At 39.9% G+C, this 19,788-nt stretch overlaps 1 protein-coding gene across 1 annotated transcript in view; it reads left to right on the top strand.

Moving 5' to 3' along the window:
• The first annotated feature begins 2,285 nt into the window (after positions 1-2,285).
• The window catches only part of LOC116710129 (PDZ domain-containing RING finger protein 4), a 61,577-nt gene continuing 44,074 nt past the window's right edge, over positions 2,286-19,788 (top strand). Inside the window, exon 1 of the mRNA XM_032548976.1 lies at positions 2,286-2,751. Within this exon, the coding sequence (XP_032404867.1) occupies positions 2,683-2,751 (69 nt within the window). The 5' untranslated portion in view covers positions 2,286-2,682. The remainder of the gene's footprint in view (positions 2,752-19,788) is intronic.

Raw genomic sequence — 19,788 nt, forward strand, 5'->3', positions numbered from 1 at the left:
ACTCTTAGCCGTACCGGGTGCTGCGAGGGTCGCTGTTGGCTGGGAGGCCAATTTGTTAACCGTTATTGCTCGTTAGTGCAACTTCCTGCACATGAAAGGGGGATCCAGAGCGGAGACAATAACCAAGGTCTATTGTCTTGCAATTATCACAGTTTGAGGGCTGGCGGTGGTTGATGCGTTGCCTCTCAATTCTCCGGGTTTACTGATTGCCAATTTACTCCAAGAACCCCCATCTCCTCCATTAGCGACATCACCTGTGGTACTTGTGTTATAAATGTGCAACAAATTATTTCTCATTTGTTGCCGCAAGTTGTCAACTTGCGCTGCTGTTGGTAGAGAGTTGCGGACTGCAGTAAAAACTGCATGATATCGAAATATTTTTAAATATTCAGGAAGGTCAGAGTGTTCAATCTGCTTGTTGCAAGTTGGGCTGGAAGAAGTAATTTTATTTCTTATTTTTGAGTTTCTATTTTTATCATCAAAGAGAAAATGTCATATTCTACAGCAGAATATTCTATTGTTTCTGCATTAGATCGAGGTATTTTGCAGAACCATGGGATTTTTTTTTTTGTATTTTACCTTGATTAATGCAGGTTAGTTATGACACAAGGTACCGTTTTCAAGAGACACCTGTTTTAAATATATATACCAAACAACATGTTAAAATGGACTGTAGTCAGTACATTTCATACAACATAGAAAGAAACAGTCCAAGGCTGAGGGACAAGTATGTTTACACAACAGATAGCTCTAGTGGAGTTGTTAGAAATGATTGAGGCAACAGTATTTCTTGTTATTTCTTTAAGATAACATCTCTCAAGTTAAAATATTGCGGAATTTATGCTTATATTTTCTTTAAAAGTGCAAAAATATTGAATGATTTTTGAAAATATTGTTCTAAAATAACATAAATGACTGCTTTTATCAAATGATAAGTGCAGCAGTACAATATTTTCTGAGCATGTTTGAGGAAATGGTGTGTTAGTGCATTTCAGTTTTTTGTTTTTTTTTACTTTTTACATCATGTTGTCATGAAAGTAGACATAGTTTACATAGTGCGAGAAATTATGTCTTTTTTTTAATATAATATTGACAGCTATATTCTTGAAGCGCAATCCGGTTTTTCTGTGAGAAATAGAGTAACTACCAGAGACTGGCTGTTCTTATTACAGCCATGTTACGCAAACACTGTGTAACATCTTTACTGTGTTACACAGTAAAGACACACCAAAACAAAAACATTCTGCTGGAAAGTTATTCAGAAAAAAAACAAACTGTTGGCATATAGAAACAATGCTGATCAAAACTGTGACAGAAAATTACTACTTAATTCAATTAGGTAGAAAATTACAACTTAATTGAATGCTGTCTTATCTTTAGTTTGCTGAATTGTAATTCTAGTCAGAAGGAGCCTTTTGCTACTATGGTGAGTAACATGTAGACCGGGCTTGTCACAGAGAACTTTATCATTCTTGGCTATGGTGCTGGTCTGATAGGTTTCCAAAATGCTGCTTTGAAGCTTTTCTATCTTCCTATTGAAAAATCACCTTATAAATACTCACCATGTCAACTCATCCTTGAGTTGAAAACGTGATTATTGGTCCCTTCTTTTCGAAATGTCAATGTAGTAAGGAATGATAAACCTATTTAGATGTATGACGTCATTCTTGGATAGATTGATTTTAAATTCATTTTTAGAAAATTGTGATTTTCTTTTTTTCTCTCCAAGGCACTCCTTGGGTTTCCATAGTTCAGAGTGATGTCAGCCCACCCAAGAGCTCTCGTCTTATTTGGCAAGCATGTTTTAGAGCTTCTATTGATTTTCAGGAGGAATGATTGAAATAAAAGCCAGTCATTCTAACTTTTTAAGGAAAAAAGTAAGGACAAAAAAAAAAAAAATCAGATATTGGATTTGGTATAAAAAATATGGGAATTTATTTTTAAGCCATGTCACCCAGTAGGAAGTTAAATATTTAAAAATAGAAAACGTAAACATTGGAAAATCTACATGTTGAACAAGCTAACCTATTTTCAACAAGTTTTTTTATTTATTTATTTATTTATTTTACAAACTTTAGTAAGGAGTAGGAGCTTTTCTGCCAGAGCATGCTGCCTCAGTAGTATCTGTTCTTCTCACACAAAGGAGCTTATTGTGCCTCGGTATTAATGAAGCATCGCTCCTTCAAACGCCTCCTTCTCTCTCAGACTCCTCCCCTGCGCCCACCTTCCTCATGAATATCCCAGCGGTCTCCTTCAATATTCATCACCTTGTATCAGCGTGGTAATGTGCGCCGAGACTGAGAGGGGAATAAGAAAGAGGGGCGAGGGGGGAGTGTCTGCGTGAACGGGAGTCACAACTCTGGTGTGCGATCGTCTGAGTCTGAGGGTAAAACAAGGAGAACGAGCAGACGCAGCTGCTGCTACTTGTGTCGTCCGCTGAAGCCGCGGTGACGCTCGCCACGTCTGAGCCCCTCTGCTGCTGGACTCAGCCGGAGCTCTCTGCCGCTCTGAGCTGCCGCTGGCTCTTGAGTGTGCGAGTCTGTGAATGGGATGCCGCGGAGATGTGCTCGCTGAGGGGTGACTGATGAGAACCGGAGCTCCGGTGTGGATGGTGACCCCCCTGTGTCCGTGCCACCGCTACTCGGGGAGATTTGGGCGCCTGGCGTTTCCACGACGACTATAATGGGCTGCAATCTGTGCACTTTACAGAAGCGAGAGGAACACTACAAGCTGCTGTATGAGATTGCACAGGTGAGTGAGTGCTGGCACGGCAGACCCTGGCATTAATTCTGCATGTGGGTTTATGTAATTCCTGGTGCATGCTGAGACGAGAGCACTTCTACTCTGCAGCCCTGGTGTTGGTGTTTCAGGTTAAAAAAAAAAAAAAAGAAGTACAGATAAAGATTGAGAAGAGGGATTAATGTAGAAAATGAAAGTGATGTAGAATAATGGAGAGGTGGTTCTTACTCAACAGCAGAGTATGTTTTGAGTAATGAGTAGTTGCTTAGAGAGCAGCCAGTGTGCAGCCCATTCATCCTGCCAGATGAGCTGTGCTGAGAGCAACTTTCTTTTATTTTTTATGGAATAGCCTTGGTACCTGGGTGCTACTATTTTGGGTTTATGGGTTTGTAACCATTTATGTCTTAGAGATTGTTCATGATAAATTAAAATAACATGTGTTTTCCAAAGATATTTCTCACTCCTGTTTAAGGATCCAAACAGACTTTTGTTTTGATTTCTTTGAAAACCAGTTAAATTCAATTCAATAAGACTTCAAATCAGAATTTGATGTTGTAGTACATTTTGTTCTTAAAGCTTCTTCAAAAACTCATCTTGGATGGTTATGTTTGTGGGCAGTGCCAACAAACACCAAAGGATCCTGACTTTGTCGAGAAGAAGCAGTGCAGTCTGCTCCCTCCCTGTTTGTTTGCTGTTGTTTCTCCAGTCCGTTGTCCATCTATTTATGCTCATCTACCACCTCTACTTCTTTTTCCATGATGGAAATTGTCTTTGATGTGTTCTCTCTTATCCTAAAACCCACAGTCACATAAAGACCACCTGGTCAAACACAAAAACCTTCAATCTTGACAAACAAAATTGATCTCGTATGAAAACAAATCAATTTTTTCCCCCTCTTTACTTGTTCACTACCCAATACCAAGGATGCAGAGGGTGCCATCTCACTGATAGAAGCAGCGGCAAGTAGCTAAACAAGTACTCATGCCACCATCTCCAGTATCTCCACTAGCCCTCTTTCTATGACAGGCTAATAACTGTGAGACTGTGGGTCTCTTGCAAGTGGAGTAGCACTCGTCCCCTCCCCTCTGGTAGTGACTGCCTTCACGCCGCTGTGATCACAGCCTCATTAGCCGTTTTATGCAACCATCCTGTGCATTAATTAGACGTGAAATGTCTCTCTTTACCCTTGTGAAGTGACAGGGTGAGATGACGCGGGGGAGGCAAACCCGTTAGCTTTAACCGCTGCCCGTACCTTTTAGCTCATGTGCAACTTGAGACGCTATCAAACTCTGTTGATGCACATTGTCAAGTTGATTCTGTCCTGCATTAATGACTGGGGGAAAAAAGAAAAGGAAATAAAACCTGTCAAGTACGCTGCAGTGAGTAGGTAGTGACTGCAGCTGCTGCCTTCCATCTAAAAACGTATAAAAATAGGGACTTTTTGATGCCTCTTAGGGTTTTTGTCCTTTTCTTTGCTTGACTAGTTAAGAGATAGTCTCGACATGTTTTGCTCACGGTTCAGAGGAGCAAATCCGTATTTGCATAGCGGGGCCGGTCTCTTGGGCACGGTCGACTCTTGACAAGAGCTCTCTGGCTCGTCTGTCCACCCACTATTTTACTGAGCTTGTTCAGGCACGAGCTGCAACATCAGCACCTACTTTTTGATCACCAGTGTGGGAGGCAAGGCAGGAAGGTTATAGAGTGTGGAGGATAAAGACAAGGATGGGAATAGCAGGCCATTAAACATGCAGAGTCTAAGGGAAATTAAGAAAGGTAGCAGGAACAAGTGAAATATCATCTGCATGGGGAAGGTATGGAGATTAAAACAGAAGACGTAACACGTATCTTGTGAAATAAACAGCCTTGCACTCGTACATCTGTGCGCATGCCAGTGGATGTCCTCTGAGACGAGAAAACAAGCAGTGCATTCTTGGCAACAACACAACAAGTTCAGAAAAACATTATAAACAATGGGTAAAAAAAAGCCAGGGAAAGCTACAGAGATGGATTCAGCGCAGAGACTTCTCTTGTAGCGGCGCGTTCTCCGCAGCTGTGCAAGTGTGTCACCGCATCGGTTTCGTCTGGAAATGTCTGTTTTGACAATTGGAAGCTGTTCTCGCTGCTCACTCCACTGCCAATTTATGCTTCTTTCTTTCAAATCATCTGTCCAGAGCGCTTAGTTTTCTCCCTCACTGTGTATTTTCTGGTATTGTCCCTCATCTCAACAGGTACAGTGACACTCATCCACATGTACACACTTGTACACTTTACTAACATTATGCAAAGTTGGCGAATGCATGCATGCAAATGAGCTAAAGGCAGTTTGCTGCAGCGACACCCTGACTGACCAGCCTCATGGCAGCTTAGTATGAGCTTAGTATGAGTAGTACTTCTTCCGTCCAGATGTAGAAACTATTTTGACACTCTCTTACTTGGCCTGATCCCAAAAGCCCCAAAGATTCAGCTCTCTCCCTCTGCATCTTTGTGTTTCCTCTGTTCTGCATGACAATGTGGTCACTGTTTCTAGTCTGGCTTGCAGAGCTATCTCAAGGAGCTGATGTTTTTTTTTTTTTTTTACTTATTGACTCTGCTTTCTTCCCTGGTCAAGAAGAAAGAGAAACCTTATGACAGCCCTTCTCTCACTCCCACCTACGACTGATTAACACTTGTCCGTCTTTCTGATGGCGCACTCTTCCTTGTTCTGTCTCCGTTTGATTCCTCTGATTGCTCTTCTTGATTGATTGCATTCCATTCAACCTTTGCTCAAGCTGCTCCCAGCTGGATTCCACTCCAGGTAATCTTCCGAAAGTTTCCGTCTCATCTATAGCCAGGGAGATGAAAAACTTTTTTCATTCACTTGTTTCAGAGCGCAGCAAGATCCTGTGGTACGAGACCTTGTAGTCACAATGTTGCTGGTCAATCTAAACACCTGTGTTATACTGCACTGTCTTGTTGCTATCTGTGTTTGTCATCATCTGATAAAGTTGGCAAAAAGCATAATTATGGCCTTAGAATATTATATGTCCCTTAAGCTTGACACCTGTTGAGTCTTTGCTTGTAACTCTCACTGTAAGAAAACTCTTCTTGACCATCTCTGTGGGGGGATGCCATCCATCCACCTACAAAGAAGGTCAAGAAGAGTTTTTAAAAATGGAAATAAAAAAAAGGCAGCTCAACCAAAGTAGAAGTTTACCTCACCACTAAATCAGAGTAACTTCACTGAACACACTGCATTTTGGTGGAAAAATGAATTCTACACATCACCCCAACAACTTTTGACTTTAAGTTATTTAGGTGTGAGAGATTTATCAGAAAATCTAAAAAGACTATTTATGAAACCAAATATTGGAAAAAAAAATGTTTTGAGAGTTGTTTTTTTTGTCATGAGCATGAAAGAAGTAGATGAGCATAAAAACCAGAATATAGTCAAACCTAGACTGGATTATTCCACATTTATTTAAAACAATCTTTGAAAGACCATATGTTATTTGTTGCAATGTTACTGTAGTCCAGAAAAAATGTGTATTTTGTGTACAATCTTGGCTCTTAAAATGGTACGCACATTGTTGCATCGCGCTGGCCTGCCAGTTAACCATACACATGCAGTTTCTGCCGCTCAGGACCCAAAAACTAAACCATAGACGGCTTCCTCTCTGTTCTAATAGGACTCTATAACTTCAATGTCCACGGGCTTTCTCCTGTGAGTCGTCCACATTCTGTGTGCACCACTAAAACTCAGTGAAGTGTGGCTCTTTGGAGCCTAATTAGCAGAATGGCAGATGTTGAGGAGTGGCAGTTTAGCATAGATCAGAGTGAGAGTGAGATTTCTGTTATATGCAAATGCACTAATAGTCTGCATTGTCTTTCTTGCTACAGTTTCCAGTAGAACTAAAGGTCACAGGGGAGCCGCCATGACTGTCAAACCCGACATTTGAACCACCACTGTGTCACATTAGCAAGCAGCAGCACTTTATGTTTGTTGGGTAATGAATTTCTCCACCTCGTTCTTCAGAGGACAGACATGCCTTATTTCATTATCTTGTTTCATACTTTCCCCCCTGAATCTTTTCGTTTTTTTATTAGTGGAAGTTTGTGAAAGCAGCAGGGCCAGTTTGGTAAGTTTTATTAGGCACAAGAAGAATCACTTTCCACTGCATTTGAGAAATAAATGGAAAGCAGCTTCTCGGCTCAATGAGGCACAGCGGTCCCTGATAACTTGCTGATGCATATGAATGAGAATGAGGCACCAACACACATGCACACACACCCCGTCTCACTCCACGCACAAATCTCTCTCCTGGAAAGCAAAACTTATTCTTGGTGAATATTTTAATATAAAACCAGAAAACGGGGTTTAAGAATCTCCAACTGTGACAGTCCTCGGAGTCAACTGAATTGTAATTTAGTGTCGGAGTACATTGACGCCATGTTGAGTCGTATGACAGGTTTGGCAGGACCGGGCAGGTGGACATGAAATAAAGCAAATCTGGGTTCTTTTTTTCTTCCTTGAGGTGAAAGGCAATTCCCCAGAGCGTGGCCTTGGATTGGGGAGGAGACTGTGTTTTGTGCTCTAGCAGCAGATGTGAAACCTGCGGACCGGAGACGTTCTAAGAAGGACACAGCTGACTTGAGGCTGCTGCTGCCTCTGCAACACCACCGACCATGTGTGTAATGGATGTCCACTAAATGAAAGGTTGAAGAACTATCAGAACAACCAGACTCTTGAAGGAAAAAAGCTTGGCAAGCCTTAGCAAGAAGCTTGGTTTGCCACATACAGAGGCTGCAGCATTTGAGCCGTCAGTCAAAGGAAAATGAATCATTTCTAAAAGAAAACAGAGTCTCAAAGTATAGGAAGCTACAGTGTGTAATTTTCGTATACAATATGGTTTTTTTTCAATATTTGTTAAAACCGTCACGATCTGTCTTGGCACTGTCAATTAACCTCGGGTATGCGCTGCTCAACTTACAGTTACAATAAAACGGTTTATCCTTTGTCTTCTGTGGCTATGTTAGTCTGAACATTCACACCATGCTCCAGTTTGGTAGGTAGGTGTAGCCTCGCAGAGAGCAAGAGGGAGGGTGTGAGCACCGTGTACATGAGAATGATTGACCCCAAGACGATCCTCGTGGCTCTGATCGGATGTTTCTGACCGAGTGTAATTCTGCAGATGGAAGTGGGACGACAGGGAGGAGGCAGAGTAGCTTGACTTTTTTTTCACAGATTATCTGTCTCGTGTTATTTTGTCACAACATGGTGACATTCAAGTAATCCTGATGCAGTTCAGTTACAGTAGGAGTACAACTGGCCTCTCCAGTGAACCAAAGTAAGTTACTGAAACATAGAGAGGAAGTAATTTATGCATGTTATTTATGGTCATCTATGTTAATCTCAAACCTTTGAAATCTTGCTACTGGTTAGCTTCTTGGGAATGCTACACAACCAACCAGTGGTTGTCACTGTAAGTTGTTTGGTTCATTTTTAAAACTGCATTGGGAAAGTAAACTTAGCCAAATAAGAGTATTTTTTTTCTTATTTCACTCATTTAAACTGGACTATCCTGGTATGAAAGCACCTTAAAACTGGCTTTATTAAAATTTTTATCATTTATATTTTATATGTATAAACGAGCAATCGCTGTAAAATGGGATTTCCACATGTTAAATTGTCTTTGGCATGCTGTTAGCTGTTAGGAAGGCTAGCTTTACTGAGAGATTAATTTGTGTGAGGTTTCCAAATGCTGCCAACATTTCCAAATCCAGCCTGCTCAGTGAGAGTTTCAAAGCTCACAGAGACGAAACAGATCTGCTTTGGATTATTCCATTCCACCTTCCTGTTACAACTTTAAGTTTTCTCTCTCTAAATGAACCAGGAGGAGCATTCACTGATTGGTTAAAAAAAAAAAAAAAAAAGTCTTTTTGAGCTTTCCTTGACCGGCTATCGGTCAAGGCCAATCAATCTGAAAATCTGATCATTTACAATCCATTTCTTGCTACATCTCTAGTTGTTTCTATGACCCACTTTCTCTCCTCTTTGAGTACTCGCATGACATTCTCCTTTGATGGCTTCGACGGTAGATTAAGGCTGTTGAACCTTGCACTCATGCGTCCCCTCCATACAACATCTTCAGCAATATCTCCAGACAGTTGGTTGCAAATGTTCTCATCCATCTTCTTGTCCCATTATTTCTTTCTTTTGAAACCATTAAAATTGATAGCAGCGAAGAGCGAGAAGGGGTTAGAGAGAGAAAGGGAGAAAAGGTGCTGTTTGATTGATCTCCTGTCCACCCCGCAAAGATTAGCCTCAGATATAATTTCGGCACCACTTTTCCAATTTCAAAACAATGCAAAGGTCCGAGGAGATGGACAGATACAGGCACACTAATCATTTTTATGCCTTGGTAATGGAATACTTAGACTTTTAAGTCACCCATGTTCCCATCATATCCCTGTGCTTATTCTGCTCTTTCTGTGTCGTTGTTTGATTTTAGCACAAATGGTTGTCGGTCGTCGCTGCTACTGTCTGTGTCAGGTTTCCCAGAGGCTAAAATTTATGTCTGAATAAGCTGAGATGTTCTACTTGTGCTTTGGCAGCTCACAATGTAGCTGTTATTTACCTCCTAGCAACAAAGCTTTTTTTGTTTTTTTTCTTAGCATGTAATGCTATTTCCCATGCGCTGTTGCATGCCTATTGCCTCACACTGACTTGGTAATTGGAGATTTTGTAGTCAAATTTTCCACGAATCATCTACTCAGTCACATGGTTGTTTTGGTTGATCAGATTTGTGTGCCTCATTTTATTATTATTTTTTCAATGCATTGTACATGCATGGGAGAAGAGAAGGAGGAGATTAAAAAGGTAATTAAAGTCCAGGTCACGTGATTTGGCCCATCAGATGCAGACAATGCCACATGTGCCACAAGCCGTCATAAAGTCAATGGCTTTTATCGCTGACTGGAATATCTCACTATGAAGGAGCAGAAGGGATTTAAGAGGGAGCTGATGTACTGACCTTTCCCTTTTTCGTGCGTTTCTTATCTCAATAAGAACCACGCTGCCCTTTTCAGCCTCATATCAAGCCTCCAGACCTCCTTGTTGTTTTCTTACTGCTCTTCAACCCAGCACAAACGGGTTTTTTGACGATCGGATTTACCCTTCTGTCTCTGCTTTCTTTTTTTTTTTTTTTTACCTCCTTTCAGTTTCCTCAAAGTTGTTCCCTACACAGAGCCACACAAGCAAACCAAAACACAATTTTCTTAAGGGAAGTAAAGCTGTTTATCAGGGAATACGTTACTCTGCCTCACTGTCAGGTGTCAGATAACTGCTTTTGGTTGCTTATTATTCAGTGCCGTGTCCGCAAAACTGCAATCTACACGCTGCAAAAACAAGAAATGAGGTCCTGATGCACTCTAAAAAAACAAAAACAATTTGGGTTATATTACTCAAGCAGGTCTGGGTCAAATACAGACTGATCCAGATTGAAGGAGTTTTGTTGTGGGTTTGACCAGCTTCTCTCAAACCCACATCATGACACAAGATCCATGGATGCTTCCATTATTGTCCAGTTTTTGTGCCACATTTCTGTTCTGAGCTAATCAAAGTGGCACCAGGTGTTGGTGCCACAGCCCATACGCTACCAGGTTTGATGCATTATGTCTTCAGAGATGGTATTCTGTTGCCTTTGACACCAACAATCCTGCCACACTCGATGTCACTTCCGTCCAAATTCTGATTCTCACAAATCCACCCAGTTATTAATTACCTGAGCTGCCATTTTGTTAACAAGCAACCTAACAGGTCTAAATGGAGCCTGGCTCAGTTTTAGGTAGATGCAGATGAAGTGAGAGTGTCCTCAGTGGGAAATACTCTTCTTTTTAGAGCGGTGTTGCTCTTTAATTCTCACCAAGATCAAAGGCTGTCAACTTTAATCAGGCTGTGAGCGCATCAGAAAATAAATTTGAATGAAATACATCTTAATATGACTCCCTAAAGGACCAAAAAAGTCATTTTAATGAATGACATCCAAAGGAAGAGGACTCTGGACGTAACTTTGGCTCAGAAGAAATCAAATAAATATATTCTTTCCACCTGTTTGTCTTTGTGTGAATGTCTCTGAGGGAGAAAGCAAAAGGACAAAAGAGGCATAATTTCCCTCCCCCGTTATTATTATCATCATCATCCATGACTTGATAACTTGGAACCTGAAATTATGCATTTCAGAGTAGCTTCTTCACAGTGCGGTTAAATATGTGCAAACATGATTGGATGTGTTTGTGTGCACAGTGTTGGTTTTACATATATGCCCCATTAAGCATGCATGTGTGTGTGTGTTGTATGCAAAGGCATGCATGCGTGTGTGTGTGCAATTGTTTCTGCTCAAGACTATGGATTGCTAAATGATGGTCTCAACTTTTGTGTTTGTTTATCACCTGCAAAGTGTGAACAGACCTGACAGTTTCTACTTTTCACTACAAATAGAGGAGAAAACAAAGAGCTGTGGGTTACACACGGGGAGCTCCACATCTGCATCCAGGGTGCCACTTAGCTGATTATCTGTGTTTAAGCAGACAGAAGAGTCCTCATTAATTCTAGCAAATTCACATTTATGCAGTTGCCTGCCTTTTCCCAATTAGGGAGCATTGTGTGGTAGGATGGAAGCAAAGGTCCAATAACGAAGCGCAGTTAAGAAGGAGAAATAAGTCTAAGGTTCCCTTTTGCTAAAGTCACAATTTAGAAGTCTGTTATTATATCAGAACCATTTCACAGTGAAATATTAGATTGTGTGTGCACACAAGTCTCTGCGTGTGTTTGTTTCACGACACAAGCCCAACTTTATATCTTTCATTTACAATAATTGGACTTTAAGCCTTTACACAGATGCTGCTGTCGGCATCTGAAATCCTCCGGAGCTGTGCTGGTGACATAGCCCTAACTTGTGTTACTCACTGCTGTGCGTTCACTCCAGTGTGACTGAAGGCTGAATACACATGGGTCTGGAAACTGAGAGCAACAAGCAGCCTGTTGCTACGTAATCGAAAAGTAATGGCATTCTCAGCCGAGATTAAAATCCATCTCGCTTTCTGTTTGGCGTAAAAAGACTTTCCTCTTCAATCTTGAGTTGAACACATACATGTTTGAGTAAATCTCAAGATTGAAATGATGAGACTGTGACTAACAGAAGTGCATATGCAAAATACCAAAAGGAAAACTTTAGTTACTATTCATTAATGGCTACAACTGAATTATTCTTCTAAAAGTCTAGTAGCCACTTCGATCGTTCAGCCCTGTGTCCAGCGAACAGATGTCAGGATGTAGTAGCTGCTGCAGGCTTGTTTTTATTGTGACAATGAGCTGAACTCTCCGAGGTGCAGGCAGCGGTGACTGAGAAAATAACCTGAAATCGGTCAGTCTGGGCTTATCACAGCTGGTCCTTTGTCAGTCTTGCACCCTTTTGTTGTCATCCTGCTGACATTATTTTCTCACCCTGAAAGAAGGGTGAAAATCGTTGTTGAAGTGCAGAAAATGTTTTGATGGACAGACTTTATGTAGGCATCACTAAAACAAGATTTAATTTACTAGTCAATCTGTTATTTTCCAAATCTTGATGAAAACTAGCAGCAACCTTTACTTTCTCCCTAACTCATTCCACACTGATAGATGGATGTTGCCCACTTATTCCAAACTCTCTAACATTTTACTCAAGCTTATTCATAATTTTTGAATCGAGATGCTGCCTCTTTTCGGGAACAGCGACATGTTTCAACATTTCAGCTGTCTAATTGTCGATTTGAGACAAAGTTGATTAAATTTCAGGTGATTCTCTTTATTCCACCAGCCTGGCAGTAAAACACTCAACATGATGGTACCAAAAAGAAACGCTGTACAGATGCCATTATTTTAATAATCCTTAAAGACTTACACTGATCCTCCAAACAAATGGTTGGAGTTGTCAAGTAGCTCAGTTCTCGTTATGACCATGAAGCTTTAGTGCAGTAGGCTTGTCCATGTGGCAGGCTTTAAAACTCAGTCTTGACCGAGGTGTACCCTACCCTACCCTAACCCTGAATACCTATGGTACAAACTTTTATTTACTGCACTGTTTTTACTTTGGTTGCCTGCGTCCTTGACTCCCCCTCTCCCTACGCATATATTTTTATTTTTATACCTCTGCCAGAATACTGAAAGTCAGAAGATGTGGGATGTCTGTGGAAGGCCGGTGTGTATGTCTCCAAACACTTCTGCCGCCGTGTGAGGGGATGGCGTCTGCTGGCACACGTTAGATAATCATTCAGCGCACGCCTGTTGGAGCGGATGGGGGGGTGAAGGGCATCAGGGGTGTCATAGTGACAAAAAGCCCACTTCCCCTCCGGGGAAGGAGGAGGCAGCCATGCTGGGTGTCACTCCACAGGTCAGCAGGCATTCCCTCGCAGCTCCCATGATGAGTCCAGCCTGACAGCCATTTGATGGGAAGGGCACCCAACTCTCACACCTCCCTGCTCCGAGGCTCACATGGCCAGGCTCTGGGGAGGAAAGTGATAAGAAGCTCTTCGAATGCATTTGAAGAACCCGAAACATGAGGATTCAGTTCTAGACGGTATTAACACCTCAGCAGTCAACAATAAAAACCCAACAATCCACTTCTCTACAATTTCATACATGTAAAGAAAATCTAAAATCTATTTTTCTCTTTTTTTATCTTAGGCTTACATGTCCAGACTTAAATTATGTTTGGGGGTCGACAGTGTAAAGCCATCCTGAAGCTTTATTATTGCGTCCACTGACACACTGCCACAGATAAAAAGCTTATAGTTTTAATGAGCTGCATTTGGAAAGCCTCACAGATGCTTTGTTAAAAAAAAAAAAAAACTCAAACATCAATGCAGCATCAATGTATGGTGAGCTTTAGCTGACACTGTGGTGTAAATGTAGTTTAACTGAGCTGAAATAGATTTCCGAAACTGATTTAAAAATCCAGTCGTATTGTAAATGTAAGTAACTATAGCAAAAGATTTTTGAGAGGTTGAAATAAGTAATCGATGGAAAAAGAGCCCTTATTATTGCTAAAAGAAATCCTCTACCATATCGGTCACATGCATAAATATAATAATTTCATAGAGAATAAACTTTTTTTTTTTACCAGCACAACACATTGCTGTGAAACAGCTTCTCACAGAAGATCACAGTCAGAAGAAGATGCAATCTTTGGAATCTTGGAACGGTGACCGTGTTTTCTCCCTCGCAGGGCTGCAGTCAACCCGGCACCTCCTACACAATCCAGATCTTCTCACATGCCGCCTTGCTTCCTCAGAGTCTCAACACCATGAGGCAGACTGGCAGAGGGGGAAAGCTGCCGAGCGCAGTGCCCTATATTTTGTTTCGTTCTTGTGCAGAAACATAATGTTGCACTTGGGGATTGAGTCATTCGATGCTGGAGGTGTTTTGACCTCACCTTTGGAATCCTAAGGTTTCATTGGGGCAACACATGCTCACAGTTTTTAGATGTATTCTAAGAATGGTGCCTTATGTTTGCAATGCTTGCAATGGGCAAGCATTGCAAGGCTTGCCCATTGCATGCCCATTGCGAATGTTGTGTACCAACAACATTCGTTACCTGCCAAAATGGTTTCCTTTCAGGTCGTGGTGGCCTTGTGTTTAATACTATTACAAATTACAAGAAATGGTGAGAAAGAAACAAAAGACAGATTTATAAACATTTCAAATGTGAGAAAATGTCCTGATGCACAAAAGGAAGACAGTAGTAAAAGGGATGAAGCATTTCAGAGGGTTAAGGAAAAGAAATATTACATAATGCTTAGAAATTGAGGGGAGACTTCTAATCTGTTGCTTTAGCTAACAGGAAGAGACTTGATCTGTTGTTTGAGCATGGTAGTGGTGTGTTGCAGTTATGGGTTCTGATAACTCGATGCAGATTTGTATGGATGATCAGAAAGGAGCAAATCATAAAACCCCTTAAAATAGTTTTCCTTGCAGTGAGTGACATTTAGTTTGATTTCTCAGTTAGCTTAATTGCTAATCAGGTGATGTTCTGGAGTGTCCAGGTGAAGAAAAGCAGAACTGAAAGACAAATCTCGGATTAATGAACGCATGTTCCGGCATCTGAGCTCTCAGATGAGACCAGCATGATGGGAGATTTTCCCAGACAGGGAGCCTCGTCTTCAAGCGCAGAGAAAGAAAGGCGGATTATGTAGGAATCCGTTTATTTGCACTGAAAGGCAGAGCTGACAAATGAAGTATTAAGTTATACTGGGTTTTGACACATTTTCATTAAATACCCTGTCCTTTCCTTAAGTATAATTTCTAGATTTTCCGCCTGCAGTTAGGAGCTTTAAAGCTTGAATAGTAGCTGCTTCCTTAGGTTCAACAAATAATGAGATGGCAGAATTAAAAATTGCTTTTTATAGTTTGTTAAAGTAATTTCACTACTTTTGTGGCATGTGGAGTGACCAACTTTCTTTCTTTTTTTCTCTCTTTCTTTTTTTTGTTCTGAACATTTGAGATTTCAACAAAATAGAAACATGAGAAAAAAACATAAAAATAATGATGTAAATAATCTGTAACGCAAAACAAAAGGTGTTCAAAGAGAAAACAGGAAGAAGCAGTGGCTTATCCAGTCACATTAATAAGTTTACATACAAATTATTATTCACAATAGTAACTCATTAAATACATAAATACACGTGCATGTACACATGTATACACACACATGCATCTGTATACTTACACATCCCTCAATGAAGCTGCAGATACAAATTTACTCTCATATAGACAATATATCAGTTTAAATAAAATAACAGTTCAGATAACTTTACCATCATTTGATCTCATTTTACATCCATTTATGTTCAATAGGTAAAATGAAGATGAAAGTGTGCAGTTTTAACTTATATGAAAAACACTTCCTTAATGTGTGCTCAAACCTTTCGCTAGCGATTGAGACTTTTGCTGTACCTGCAGGGTTTTGTCTAGATACTATGGTTACAAAAACACAACAACACACAAAAAAAGAATGTCAGGTTAATCATTAAATAAACATTTTTAAAATTTTGAAGTGAAGTTTGTATATATATATATTTTTTTACCTAGAAATAGAAACCTGTACGAAAGTGTAGGAAAAGGGACATAATTTTTCTCCTGCAACATGACTGTCTTTGTGAAGAACTGCATCAATATATCTACAAACATATGCTCCATGATTCATCAAAACATGTAGATTTTCACTATTTTAACATAAGTATGGTTTTCCAATTTAACTCGTTCATTTGGTCGTACTCCGGGGTTGAGGTTCATGCACTTGTACCAGAGACGCAGTTCAGGACGGATTGGCTTCAGACAGCATAATGTCAGAGAGGGCACCGAGTGCCAGTCCATTAGTGTCACCGGCACATCACTAACTCAGAGTGTCAGTGGTCCATGTCAGTTTCTCCGTACTGCTTGTCAAATGTAAACTTGGTGTGACTGCTGTCATCGAGCAGACATGCTCAGGTATATGGAAGGCGGCAGTGAAATCCCACAGCTTGATTCGAGAACTGCTTCACCCTCATCGATGTGAAATTGCCTCCATTTGATGGTAAGAGCTGTTTAACGAGATGAATTTGATTTTCATGGTTTTCCTCAAAGGCTGGGCTTAAAGCTGAAGGAGCCCGAGGGAGAATCTTACTTGTAATCAATGGATTGTCTGTTTTTAGACACTGAGATCATTAGAGGCTGTTCGCAAATTAATCAATAGCAGAGTTGAGAATAGACAATTTCTCTTTACCTGAGGAGTGTTGTTCATTTGGGTGTTGTAATGAATTAGGAAGTTACCTACGTGTGTTTTTTTTTTTTTCTGGTTAAGTTATGTGATCAGTTTAGTGCCTTTTATTGCTATAACATAGGTTTCTGGCTCAGCACTGAATTTGCCTGCTCTAGGGAGAGAGGAAATCTCAAGACAGAGTCGGAAACTATCTTGACTGCTCAGAAAAAAAATCTATGAAAATGAATCTGGCAGCTCCACAGTTGAGGAAGTTTGGTTTCCTTTCTGTGTTATGTTTGACAAGTCTGCACCTTTACTCCCCCCGTCCTCCCACATATCCTCTCTGATGGCCCCAGGTGGATCTGCGATTTATAGGAACTCCAATTTCAGAAAATGGTTTTCCTAGGAGAAAGCCTGCATTGACCCAAGAACTTTGTGTCAATGTAGCTGAATATTTGTGCCGATTTTTATTCCTTCTTTTTCTCTCATTTCCTTGCGATTAGAATCAGAACAAACCAGTATAATTTATGGAAGTTTGTTGCTCCAATTCCTTGTAAGTTCCTACATTGTAGCCACGTTTGACAGTTCATGTTTATTTGTTAGGGCTTTGGATATTCTTACAAAACCATCCACCGGTATTGTTAGAATTTATGAGCACATTTTAGCATTTTGTTTCACATATGTGATCACAGGGTGAGTAGAGATATCACAAAGTCACGTTGAGTAAAAATATCATGGTTATATAGGACTATGGTGTTAACACAAAGATTTAAAACAAACCATTGCACAACATAATCAGATTTTTAAAAAAATATTTCTTACTAACTTTAGTTTTAAAATAGTGCTACCGTCTACAGTCTATAGTATAATCACTTACACTGTAGAATAAGTGATTATTAGCATTTGTTTTGTTTCCACACCATCACCATTTCTGATTTTTTTTACTAGAACTATTCCAGACCTGAAGGTTTGGGCTTTCCTGTAAGAATGAGAAAACAAGAAACAAACAACAACAACAATAAAAAAAGAAATCTGCTTGCTTCTTTCAACCAGCTGATCAACAGTGTGCAGCAATATGTGGGGGTTTTAGGACCTCTGCAACTGCAGCCTTTTCCGAAGGCAGACTTGCTCTGGTACTGAGCCACACGTCTCCCTCACACCGTAGCTTTTCAAAACCTAAAGATTAAAGCAAATTTACTTTCATAATCATAATTACTTTCATATAGATTGATGGCTTAATTTATTTCCAAGAATTGTCTCAGTGAATTAGACAGCATCTCTAAAAAAAAAAGAAAGAAAACTAAGCAATGTAGAACGAACTTCAATTTAAAAGTTTTTATTTACATTTTATTACAAGATTATTTTTTAAAAATATGTGTTTATACCTCTCTCAATGACAAATTAATTTATTCTTGATTCAAATCTTATAACTGTAAATGTAAATTTTGAGTGACTGCTGTCGCTCCAAATTTTTACCATTTCCACTGTAGAAAAGAAATAGCTGATATTTACAACAAGAGTTTTAGATTAAAGGTAACTGAATTGCCATAAAGGAGAAACCTCCAGTCACTTTCTCTGGCATATCATAAAGATAACTTTGAGCCTCAGACAGCAGGAACAATTCGATGGATAATTTTTGTGGATATGAAATCATAAGTTTTAAAATCTTTCAACACCTTGATACCTACAACTGGCCAATAAAAACTAATTTCTGTGTAGAAACTTAAAACTTTTTTGCTTTGTCAACCAGAGATAAATTTTTTAAATTACCTAATTACTGGCATAGATTATTTAAACAACTAACACAAAGAAGACTGGGATGCACAACAATATTGTTGTCTGAGTTTAAAAGTAAATTTTGTGTGATAATTACATTAACACTAGTGGCACATTTCTGTGGTGAGAACGACTGTTTTAACACATGCTGCTGTATTTGCTCAGTTTGAGCTGATATTTGTGGGTGTTTGTTTTAATGTGCAAAGCAGATTTAGAATGTAAACCCAACAGTGACAGATGTGGACAGGTTTTTACAGGCTGGCCCCACTGCTGTGTGGGACCAATTAGCATTTTTCATAACCAACTTCCTCTCCGCCAGCAGACTTAATATTCAACACACGTTTTGTGTTTATTTACTTCGAGGTTCAGATTTTGCTGGCATCTTTAAATGTCTGCGTCTTCAGACTTTCACCTTCTCGTCTCCGAATCTTAAAACTTTTTTTAAAAAAAATCACAGCAGAACAGACGCTTTGCTGTTGAGCAGTTGCTCTTATCTAATTATAAATCGCTAGGTAAATGTTGAGCAGATGCCCTCCACCAATCCCCTCTTGCTTCCTTCTCACAGCTTTCCAATGGAGAGAGCCATTTGGTTTCATTCTAGTGTTACATTGGCTCCACATGGAGCTGTGCTTCTTTGCCAAGCTGCTGCTGCTGTATAAACGAAACTAGTCGCTCACCCGACACTGCATACTGTTCTAAAAACAGGAACAAAAGGACTTTTGGTACAATTTAACTGGTGCTTAACTCCCTTACCTATAGCTATATGTCTGATGTTGGAGTTACTTTTTAAGGCAAGAAAAATGAACTTAAAGGGGGATGTCAGTGAAAGTCTCATTCCTTCTTAAAAATTAATTTGTGGCAGATTGTTGTGCCCTTGCACTTCGACTTTCCCAAAGTAGTCGCAGGGTTACCTTTGATGGTATAAAGCCACATTTTGAAGAGGGAGAGTTTATGATGGAGACGTTTTGTGGAGAAATGGTCGTTTAATCTTTTTGCCTTTTTGTGTCTTTATCATTTATTGGAGTATTTGTATTTGACTTTTACAGGTTTGAAATGCAGCCATCAGCCATGGGACTAGTTTTACCAAGCCCGTATTAATTTGGAGACACCCTTTACCCATTTTGACCACAGATGATTTAAAGTCCTTATTTCATTATCTGCCAATAGTTAGTGCCTACCAGCAAGATGTTGCTCAGAATTAATTTTATGAGGGAGTATGATCTGTCACATTTCATAAGATCCAATTATCAAGCATGTGCATTAGAGCTATAATCATTAAAAGCAGGGTTCAAGTAGGGTAATATTTTGATTAAATAATATAGAATTAATTTAGATTGCAATATTGTGTGGGGAGAATTTATGCTGTCATTCTTGTATATTTGTCTCCGTAACTCAGTTAAATTCAATTTATTTGTAGAGCACATTTCAGCAACAAGGCAGTTCAAAGTGCTTTATAACAAAAAGCATCAGGCCGATTGTGAAACAATGTTTAAGTAGGAAATGTAGGAAAGTGAGTATTACT

The sequence above is a fragment of the Xiphophorus hellerii genome, chromosome 2 (genome assembly GCF_003331165.1).
Source record: "Xiphophorus hellerii strain 12219 chromosome 2, Xiphophorus_hellerii-4.1, whole genome shotgun sequence".
Taxonomy (NCBI): domain Eukaryota; kingdom Metazoa; phylum Chordata; class Actinopteri; order Cyprinodontiformes; family Poeciliidae; genus Xiphophorus; species Xiphophorus hellerii.